At 54.2% G+C, this 11,213-nt stretch overlaps 1 protein-coding gene across 1 annotated transcript in view; it reads left to right on the forward strand.

Annotated features, from left to right (window-relative positions):
- Positions 1-9,403, forward strand: part of WDR25 (WD repeat domain 25) — a gene marked incomplete in the record, with an annotated part of 166,459 nt that extends 157,056 nt beyond the window's left edge. The window contains 3 exon segments of the mRNA XM_027776370.1: positions 5,867-6,037; positions 8,359-8,499; positions 9,019-9,403. Of these exon segments, the coding sequence (XP_027632171.1) occupies positions 5,867-6,037; positions 8,359-8,499; positions 9,019-9,240 (534 nt within the window).
- Between the last annotated feature and the right edge of the window lie 1,810 nt (positions 9,404-11,213).

Here is an 11,213-nt window from a genome sequence, read left to right on the forward strand (position 1 = left end):
TGTATTTCTTGAGACTGGATATTTAAAAGCCTCTCTAGATTTGGAAATTTTTCTTCCAAGATTTCATGGAATAGATTATCAATGCCCTGATTAGTTTCCTCACCTTCCAGGATACGGATTATCCGGATGTTTGGGCATTTAATGATGTCTAGTATTTCTCGTATAGTATTCTATTTTTGGGGGGTTATTCTCTCAGTTTTTTGGTTGTTTTTTCCTAGATCAGAGGTTTTGCCTTCAACATACGAGATTAAATTTTCTGCATGGACTAATCTGCTTTTAATACTTTTGAGGGAGGTTTTGATTTCCTGAATGGCAGCCTTCATCTCTAATAGCTCCATTTGATTCTTTTTTATGGTGTGTATTTCCTCTTTCAGGTCATGGAAGAACTTCCTCACTTCCTGGAATTCGTCGTCTCTTTTCTCCTGCATCTTCTGGGGTTCATTATCTCTCAGCTCTTGCATGTCATTTAGTTTTGTCACTATGAATATTCTGAATTCTCTACCAGACATTTCCACGAGATCTACTGTACTATCTGTGGATGACGAGGGACTGTTCTTTTCCCTTAGGGGAGAGATATTTTCTTGATTTCTCATGTTTCTTGTGCCTCTGCGGTTGTTTCTGGTCATTCTGTGACAAAATCTATCCTCCACTTGTCTGAATATTTTGGGAGGCTGCTGTGTGGTTTTTTATTTCAGTCAGTCAGTGGGTCCACATCCAGAGTTATAGACAAAAACAAAAACAAACCAGGACTCTCATTTGCCATACTGGTCTGTCTTCACATTTGAGCTTCTGTCCCCAGCCCACCTGTTATTACTGCTTCTCAAAGTCTACAGATAGTTGCTTTTCGAGTTTTGCCCAGAGTTATTTGTTGTTATTTATAGGAGAGAGAGAGTAGGTTTTACATTAGATTTTGTTCATTTTTAACATTCAGTCCTTTTTTGCTCTGGCACACATTGAATATCTTTTTTTTTTTTTTGGAGAGGTTTTTGCTATAGGGCGTGTGCGCTCACCAGACAGAGAGAGACAGAGAGAGACAGAGAGACAGAACGTGAGAAATCACCCCCCAGGGGGGATAGCCACACCACAATCCCTTCTCCTCCGTTCTCCTCTCGGGATCTTGGGCACGCATGCACACACACCTGGCATGAGTTTTAAGCCACCGGGTCCGGGACGTGAACCGCAGTTGACTACATGGGAGTCCAGCAACATAGCCATTACGCTAACTGCTGGTCCCCCAATTTTTTTTTTTTTTTGAGAGAGATTTTTGCTATAGGATGCATGCATTCACTGGAGAGACAGAGAGACAGAAAGCAAGAAATCACCCCCTGGGGAAATGGCCACGCCACAATCCCTTCTCCAGTCTCCTCTTTGGATTTTGGGCACACATGCGCGTGTACCCAGCATGAGTTTCAAGCTGCTGGGTCTGGGACTCAAACCGTGGTCTGCCATGTGGGAGTCCAGGAATGTAACTACTACGTCATCTGCTGTTTTCCATGTTGAATAATTTTAATAGCTGTGAATTAGAGTTCAGTAGGGTTTTCTTTGTCAGTGTCTCATCTGTTAAGTCCACCTAATGTGTTTTTAAATTTAGTCTCAAATGTTTCAGACTTCATCCCTGGAAGTACAGTTATCTTCCAGGCCTCTACTTACCAAGGACAGTCTTTCTTCAACTTAATACATGTTGTGGAGTTAGAATAGCTCGTAACATCCTGGCTTATCATCTCCATTACTTTTAGTAGGTTTGGCTAGGGTAAAGTGGTCCAGTGCTGAGGGTGCTTGTTATTTCTATATTCCTTCTGTGGATAGAGCCAGGAAACGTTTTTGTTGGTAAGGCAAACTACATTGTTGTTTATACTGATTTTTCTAATTCTAATTAAGGATTCCAGGACCTTATTTTTTCCCCTTTTTTGTTATATATATTATAAAAATATATTATGCATATTAATCTCTTTTACACTGAAAGTTTGTATCCTTATGTGCCTTAAAACAATATTTTTTTGTATTTATTGACTCTAGTAACAAAATGACTAAAAACAGTTAAAGAGTCTTGTAGTTCTTTTTCTGCAATATACATCTAGTGCGTAGGATCTACTATGACATTACCTTTTTCCTGTTAATGATATATATTCAACTAAGTATCTACCATTAAATTACTGTGCTTTAAAGTCTCTTAAAAGAAATCTTATTTGTGTGGTTAAGCTACCAAATCAATACACAGTTCATTTCATCAGCCTAATTTTACTTCCATATTTTAGAATTTGCTTTTTTAGTTAATTTTGTTGTATCATTTAATAAAATAAGTACATGGATCTAGAGAAAGAGTTGGCCAGCTATACTTCATGGGCCCAGTCTGGCCTGCAACCGTTTTTATATGTTCCTTGGGCTAGGAATGGATTTCGCATTATTAACTAGCTTTGACATGTGCATGTACATACATGCATGCATACAGACACACACACACGCGCGTGCGATGTGAGGGACAGTATGCAAGAGTGACTGTAGGTGGCTCACAAAACCTAAAATATTAACTGGCTGGCTTTTTACAGAAAAATGTGTGAACCCTATCCTGGAGTCAGATCTATAGAGCAAGGTGTATTTAAAGTATTGTCTAAGTTCTGCCTTTTACCTGTCTCCTCTCTCTGTCCCCTCCTTTCCTCTAGAAGCAACCTTACTTATTTACTTATTTTAGTTTCTGGCTCTATCTTTTTTTTTGGTAAGCAAATACACCCATTTATATTTATATCTCCTTTCTTCTCTTGGGTCATCAGAAAAGTCATGATGTATTTTTCTATATAGAAATGTGTCATGATTTTTAATTTTTTTTAGAATTATTTAGTTTAATTTTATTTCTTCTTATTATTATTTTTTAATTTGTCTAGAGAGAAGGAAAGGAAGCAAGCTGCCAGGTCCTAGACTCGAACTGCAGTCGGCCATGTGGGAGTCCAGTGCCGCTAACCACCACACTACTGCCTGAACCCTTTCTTCTTCTTCTATTTTTTTCTTTGGAATTACTTTATTTCATTTTATTTATGATTATTATATTTTAATTCGTCATGACTTTTCTGATGACTCAATATTTTCTTCGCAGTTTTTTTCTCTCACTTGACATTTTTTCACTGAACAATTTGAATCCTGGAGCTCACCCATGAATAGGGAGATACTTCTCATGCTTCTCTACAGTTACATAGTATTTCGGAGTGTGGACAGACGAGTTTATTCAGCCAGGCCTTTCTTGATGAGCATTGGGTTGTTTTCCGTTTTTAATGTTATTGTTTTACTTGTACTTTATTTCTTCCATGAACTAAAGAGAGAGAGCAAGCACCCCCAACAGGGTCCTGACTCCACACTCTGCCCTAGTCTTAGCCCTGGATCGTGGGCACACATGTGCACCGGCTACTCAGGGAGGTGTCTGGGCTTGAACCGGGAGCTTTCCTGTGGAGGATTTCCTTACAGAATGTGGCATTTGACCACTGCACTACTGTCTGGCCCAGCTTTTTACATCTATCTCCACATAGTGCGGCTTTCAGTGGTACCAGTGCTTGTGTCTCTGTCAGTGGAACTCTGGGATCCGTTCCTGGAAGTGCGGGTGCTGGGTCAGGCGGCTCTCCGGCTCCCCGAGTAACAGCCCATATGGTACTCTGCTTGAAGCTGCAGAATCCTCTCCCCAGGGATTGGACCGTTCTGCATTTCTGGCACCAGCAGGCAGACACCTAACACCCCCGGAGCCACCTGACAGGGTGTTGTCAGACACTTGGGTTTTGCGAATTCGATGGGTACGATGCAGTGTCCCTGCGTAGCCGAGGTCTGAGTCGTTCCTGTTGTGAGCGAGGTGGACGTCTCCTTTTCCACGTGCTCTGTCACTTTCCTGTCCATGTTCCTGAAGAGCCTGGGCCTTTCTCACCTATTTTTAGAAACTATGTAGAGTAAGCAATAACCTTTGCCTCCAGTGTAAGTTGCAACTATTTTTCCCATTGGTCTTTTTGTACTTTACTTATTTATGATTTATTTACTTGTTTTCTGCCATGCAAACCTTTTTTCAAAAGTTATTATTTCCATGTAGTCATATTTATCCTTTTCTCTTCTAATCTCATGTTGCTTCTGGCTTTGGCGTCATGACAAGGAAGGCTTGCCCCGTCCAGGTTGTTGAGAAGTCACGTTTTCTTCTCATATTCACGATTTTTCGTGTACATTTTGGCTCCCTTTGGGAGTACCAGCAGGGCACCCTGGTTGACCACATTCCTGTTGCTAGGCTACCTTCGAGTGAGTTCCCACCACCGGAATGGGCCCGCTGCCCCACTCCGGCTTGCCTTTATGTGCACGCTCCTTGCATCTCCGTGTCTGAAGGGACCAAATGTGTTCATTCTCAGGAAGAAGGAACTGACATCGGGGGAAGAGACTTGCCCACGAGCCCCCCACCCTGTTCTGGCTTGCCTGGGAGGCTCATGGCCACCTGCTGTGTGTGGGTGCTTGCTGGTGTGAGCCTCCGCGAGCCTCTGCTTTCCCCCCAGTGGGAGGTCCTATGTCGCCCTGCTTTGCAGGCGTGTAGACTGAAGAACAGAGAGGCGTGCTGCTCGTCCAGAGCCATGCAGCCACCGCGAGGCCATCAGGCCCTGGTCCCGAGACCTCACCCAGGGCCAGGAGAGGCTGCGGCCAGCCTCGGACATGGCCAGACTACCTGCCCTACCCTGGACCAGCTTCCTTTGTCTCCATGTCCCGGGGCCAAGGCAGGGCCACAGTGTGCTGGGAAGCAGATGCCCAGGGCTGCTGCATTTGAACGTGACTTCCTTGGCCCTTGTTATCCATTTCTTCCCTGCGTTCATCTGTACACCTGCTGATGATGGTGCGCAGGCCCAGCGCTGGCTGGGGGCCACCCAGGAGGTGTGTGGTGGAGTCGTCCTGTGTGCAGGCAAGTGCCCACAGGGCCGCTTGGGGAGCAAGGTCCCATGGGAGCCCGGGGCAGCGTCTCCTCTTCCTTTCCCTTGGGTCTGGATGCAGGGCTGGGTGTGGCGGGGGAGCCGAGTACACGCCCTAGTCCTTCCTTTTTCTGATGATCCACAGTTCTTAGGGCCCATCAAGGCCTGTCACAGTTATGACTCAGAAACCAGGCCCCGGGAGGGAGGGGACCTTCCCAGTACATGCGAATCTGCAGCTGGGCCAGGAGCGGGGTGTAGCCTGCACATCCACCCCATGCGTGTTGGAAGTGGGGGCGACCCAAGGAAGGTGACAGTACACCTTTGGATGAGCCAGCAGCCGCCCGGGGTAACCAGGCTTGTAGATGGGCTGAGCGGGAGCCGATTTTGGGAGCGTCAGGTGGTTTTCTTCACCCCTAAATGTGTCATAAGTGGTCTTCCACTTTCTGCAAGGACAGGTTCCCACCTACCCCTCGGGGCCTGCACACGTTGGAGGTTCCCTTTTGGACTGGGCTAGTTCGGCCTGGTGGCTGTCCTCTGGGACGGGATGCCCAGCGTCTGTGTCACTGAGGTGGCCACCAGTGCTCACGTGTATGCTCCCTGCACCTTCATCCCCTGGACTCTCTGCTCCCCACTTGAGCCATGGGTGGAGAAGGGGAGGCAGTATTGGAGCCCACTGTGATCCTGGTAACTGGGATTATAGTCTGTGTGATCCCCTTCCAGGCCCCAGGCCTTGCGCAGAGCCCTGCCCCTCTGCTCCTGGCTTCCCCCTGCTCCACTCTGAGATTTGGGCCGTGGCTGGCCGGGCTGCCCTGGGAGGACGGAGCAGGCCGACTTGGTGCTGGCAGGCAGGGCAGCCCTGCTCCTGGGAGCCATGCGTGTGGCCCGCGCAGCCTCCCCCATGCCCGCCCGCCTGGGCACCCAGGCCCACAGTGTGACCAGCGCCACTCTTGCAGGTGGTGAGAGGCTACAAGGCGACCGTCCAGCAGACCCTGGACATCCTCTTCCTCCAGGAGGGCTCCGAGTTCCTGAGTAGCACAGATGCTTCCACGCGGGACTCTGCCGACCGTACCATTATCGCCTGGGACTTCCGGACCTCCGCCAAGATCTCCAACCAGATCTTCCATGTGAGAAACCCTGGCAGGCGTTGCTCTCATTTCTGCTGCAGGCTGCATCCCCGGGACCTCGGTCTGTGGGTCCTGGGGCCCTTCCTGGAAGGGCTTCAGTGCCCTGGAGTCTCAAGATGGGGGTAGGCAAGGGTCCAGTCCAGGCCCTGTGTGCACGGAGAGTCCTCACACAGGAGGGCGAGAGTGTGGGGGGGCAGCCCAGACCAGGTCACAGGAGAGGCACAGGCTGAGGCCCGGCTTCCCCCGACCTCCCACCCGCGCCCTCCCTCCGCAGTGGCTCCTCCAGGTGATGTGATGGGAGCCCTGAGGGCGGGGGCCTAGCCCTCAGCCTCTTTGACTCTCCCTCACTAGAAGGTAAGGGTAGTGAAACCCCCACCTCCTAGAGAGTTCTGAGGCTGGGGAGAGAGGGAAGCTCATGAGGGGTGGAGCTCGGGGCCAGGCTCAAGCAGGCCCTGGTGCTAACACAGTCCCCGGCCTCCATCGCCACCTGAGCTGTGCCCAGTCTCTCTCATGCTCCCTCCCTGGATGAAGAATGCAGAGCCCAGGCCAGCAGTGCCTCCAGTGGAGGTAAGGCGCTGGACCCACATGGCAGACTCGCAGTTCGAGTCCTGGAACCAGCAGTTTGAAAATCACGCAGAGCACGTGCATGTGTGCCTGAGACTCCGAGAGGAGAACAGAGAAGGCAGCGTGGCTGTCCCCGGGGGATTTCCCGCTGTCTCTCCGTCTCTCTGGTGAGCGCACACGCCCTATAGCAGAGAGTGCAGCACCTGTGTCTCCACCTCGTCCTAGGGGCCCTGAGCACTGGCCTTCAGACGCTCCCTGTAGGGCTTTCTGCCACAGCCCACAGGGTGCCCAGGGGTCTGCTCAAGAGGTTACCCCTGCATCTAGCCCTGCCCCGATGTGACATCGCAGAGCCCTGTCCTGCCCCACCCCACTGGAGCAGGGGTCTTTCCTGACCCCTGAGAGTGACCTGCCTCCAGAAGCCCCAGCAGAGGGCCGGGTGGTGAGGCCAATGGGCACCTTGTGCTGGCACTGAGGACCCCTTCCTGTGTGGGCGAGGGGTGCCCTGCCCTGCAGCATCCTGCCGGAGCTCAGAGTGCAGCCGCTCGGGCGCCCAGCGCAGGGAGTTCTCTGGGTGCCTCCTGTGCCCACATGCCCATCGACGAGAACCCTCAGACTCTCCTTGTGTGCTGGGCACGGTGTGAGTTTGCTCCGGGGGAGTCGGGCTGGGCTAGGGCTTTGCCTGGGCCGCCGTGGGAGCGGGAAGCTGAGCACAGGCATCAGCCCCACAGTCAGCGACTGCTCGCTTGGTGGGTACACAGCCCGGCGATGCCTTGTCTCCGGCTGTCTTGGCCTGACCATCTCTGGTGTCGAGCCTTCCTCGGCTCTCCCCCCAGGGGTGCTCTAGTGTGCGTAGGATGACGCGTGAGGCCTTCACAGTGGTCGGGGTATGCGTAGTATGGAAAGCCGTGTGTGGGCTTCTGGTTTTATTTTGTTATTTCTTCCGGAGAGAAGGGGAGCAGCACCCCAACAGGGCCCTGATGTTGCAACCACTCCCAGCATCAGTCAGCCCCAGCTGGTGGGCACACACGTGCCTGGTGCTCTAGAGGGGGCTCCAGACTTGAACCTTGAGCTTCCACGCAGAATGGCTACACAGGGCTCCACGCTTTTCTGCTCTACAGCCCTCCAGCCCCTGGAATGCAACATTTTTGCACCAGAATGAACTTGTAATTTTAGAAATAAAAAAAATGATTAGTATTATTTTAAGTTTTGCTATAGGTCATGTGCACGTACCAGAGAGAGGCACAGAGAAAGAGAGGGAGGTGAGAAAGTAAGCCTCCAGGTCCAGACCCGAACCGCGCTCAGCCACGTGGGAGTCCAGCGCCCCAACCACCATGCCACCTGTTAGCCCCTGGACTTGAGCTTTAATTCCACTTTCTCACAAACTTTTTGAAGAACCCTTGTGTGGGGTACTCTCGTACCAAGATCCTTAATATACCTTAAGGACCCGTCCTGGCTGTGTCAGGTAGTGTGTGCGGCATGCGGGGGGCCATTTTCCAGCCTACCGCAGGGAAGAGCTGGGACAGGCAGAGTGGGGCCCTCCTCAGCCCCAGGACACTTTGACATACCCAGTGAGCTGCGTCAGCTCCGACCCCCTGCACGCGTGTGGAAGTCTGTGTTGTTTGAAGGCACCGTGTCTGTGGCAGTCTGTTACAGCAGCGACAGAACACTCACACCAGCCGTGAGCGGGCGTGTGTCTGTGGGAGGCAGGGGGCCCGGGGGGCCTGCTCTGACCCCTCTGTGGCCTTGCTGCCCCTCAGGAGAGGTACACCTGCCCCAGCCTCGCCTTGCACCCAAAGGAGCCCGTGTTCCTGGCGCAGACCAACGGCAACTACCTGGCACTCTTCTCGGCCGTGTGGCCCTACCGGATGAGCAGGAGGCGGCGTTACGAAGGGCACAAGGTACCCGGCTCCGGCCCAGGCCGGGCGCTGAGCGTGGCCCTAGGGCATCCTGCCAGACGCTGGGCCCGGGAGTCCCAACCCCCATCTGGGTGGCTTCTGCTTTCTGTTGGCCGTGCGGTCTGGGTCTGCTCGTGGCCAGGCCAGCCGGTCCCAGCCCAGGCCCTGCTCCCAGGCAGGACTGCTGTGCCCGGTTAGTCAGGTCACACAGACAGGTCGCAGGGGTGGGGCCATTTCTGCATCTGCCCCTTTGCCCACTGGGCTGGCCTTGCGGGGATGCAAGGGGACTCGGTGATGGTCAGAGAGGCCAGACCCCACCACCGTGCTGGAGCTGAGCCCCCGGGATTCCACCCAATTGGCCTCATGAAGCAGGCCTGAGCCAGGACCCCATGGCCTCCTCAGTGCGGCTTTGGGCTCTGGGACTCTGGGCCTCCGCCTGCCCCCTGGAGAATGGACACCCCCCTCCTCACAGGTAGTCTCTGGGAGCAGGCATGCGCTCACCCTCTGTGTCTCCCCCTGCAGGTGGAAGGCTACTCTGTGGGCTGCGAGTGTTCCCCAGGTGGTGACCTGCTGGTGACGGGCAGCGCCGACGGCCGAGTCCTGATGTACAGCTTCCGCACCGCCAGCCGGGCGTGCACGCTGCAGGGGCACACGCAGGCCTGTGTGGGCACCACCTTCCACCCCGTGCTGCCCTCCGTCCTTGCCACCTGCTCCTGGGGAGGGGACGTCAAGATCTGGCACTAGTCTCCTGTCGCTGGGCTTACCCCGTGCTGGCGGTGGCGGAGTCAGACCCGTGACCCTCGGTTTTCTCGTTTGTGCAGTGGGGACGCGGGCTGTGTCTCTCAGGGCTGTGAGACTGTGAAAACACTGGCCAGTGGTGTCAATAAACGCGAGTGCTTTGCTGTTTCTTGACTGTTTCAGCAATAGGCGTGTGTGAGCGGCACACTGTGCCTCCCTTCTCCGGCAGAGCTCGGAGCCACAGAACCGCAGGGGCCCGAGATGGGGGCTGCCCTGCCTGCTGGTCCTGGTGAGGGAGTTGCGGGGGCTCTGGGTCTCAGTCTACCCTCAGGAGCCCCACAGAGCATGGCAGGCCTGGCCAGCCTCACAGGGCCGGCCCCTCACGCCCTCCTCACATGCTGGCAGCTGGCTCCTGGGTCCACCAAGGCCCCGGGCCCTCTGGGGCGCGGTCGCCCACTGCTGGCCAGGCATATGTGCTGCCCGTGCACAGACATCTGCCCCATAGGGCGAGGTGGAGGAGCAGCCTCGTGGGGCCTCAGGGAGCCAGGCTAGAGGGGGCCCAGTGCCTGTCCCTGAGGTCCATGAGCCTGACCCTCACCAGAACCAAACTGAGCAGCTCCAAAGCCCTAGAACCTGCTGACAGGCCAGGGTGGGGCCCACTGGGGTCTTGGGAGGCTCCCTGGAGGAGACAGATCTCGGGCTGGAGAGGAGGGTGTCCAGGCATGGGAAGTGGGCGTGACCTTAAGCTGCTCAGCTGCTGGGAGCCTTGGTTTCTCCTTTTGCAAAGGGAGAACGAGTAAGCCACAGCCATGTGTGGGCATGTGGGCACGGGGCCTGGCCGTGCAGCTCCTGAAGGGCCTGTGTGCAGCAGGTGCACAAGGCTGGCTGGGGGCTTCACTGACCACTGGCTGGGCCCTGGGGGCAGGAAATGAGCCAGCGTAGTTCAGGAAGGTTTGACTGTGTTCGAGGACCACGCTGCGTGGGCCGAGGATTGGCAGCCCCCCTGGGAGCCATGTGGCTTCCACTGCAGAGTACCGGAGAGCCATGAGCTCCCACAGGATCCGGGAGCCCGGCAAAGACCTTCACCAGGGCCCTGAGCAGGTCCCCAGCACCTGGTTGTCGAATGAATGACGGATGTGTGGATGCATGAATGAACCTGACACAGGGCAGGGAGGGAGGCTGTGCGTTCTCAGTGCACCTCTCAGCTGGCGCTCCCATCTCCCTGTCCCACTGCCAGCCCAGACCCTAGAGTCCAGATGCCCTGGGGTTTCCACCTTCCTCATGGGTCTACAGTGGCCTCCTCCCTGTGAGGAAGAAATGCTGGCGTCACCTCAAACCAAATGTGAGCCTTGCTGATGGACTGTGCTCAGCCAGGCTGGGACACCCTGCCCAGTCACCTGGTGGCCCGACCCCTCCCGTGTGGGCACACACCTGCCCAGTCACCTGGTGGCCCAACTTCTCCCGTGTGGGCACACACCTGCTGCCGGCAGTCCTGTGGGATTTGGAGCCCGGGGACCTGTGCGGATGCCAGGCCCATCCCTGGTCACTTGGGGCCTTCGCAGTGCTTTGCATCTCTGAGCCTCAGTTTCCTTATCTGTAACGGCCTGATGGCACAAGCGGGGAAGGCAGGGAAAGGGCTGAGCCGGCCCTTAGCCTCTCAGCTTCGCTTGAGACACCAGCCAAGAGTCCGTTTCTGTTCTGTTTTGGTGGCCTGGGACCACCGTGAAGCTCTGACCCTCCGAGGCAGAAGGACATTAGGGCTCCCCAGCCCGACCCCGCTGCTCAGCTTCTCAGCCCAGGCCTCCGAGGCCAGACTCCAGGCGGGAGGGGGAGGGTGGCAGGCGCCCCTGATTTATGTTTCTTCCTCCAAATGCTCTCTTCGGGGAGCATTCTTAAAGACTTTGATCCTCCGCAAGGTGTCAGGGAGTTCACCATTTGCAATTTTAAAATTAGAAAGCTAAATTTAGAAGTTGTGGAGC

The sequence above is a fragment of the Tupaia chinensis genome, unplaced genomic scaffold (assembly GCF_000334495.1).
Source record: "Tupaia chinensis unplaced genomic scaffold, TupChi_1.0 Scaffold000671_1, whole genome shotgun sequence".
Taxonomy (NCBI): Eukaryota; Metazoa; Chordata; class Mammalia; order Scandentia; family Tupaiidae; genus Tupaia; species Tupaia belangeri.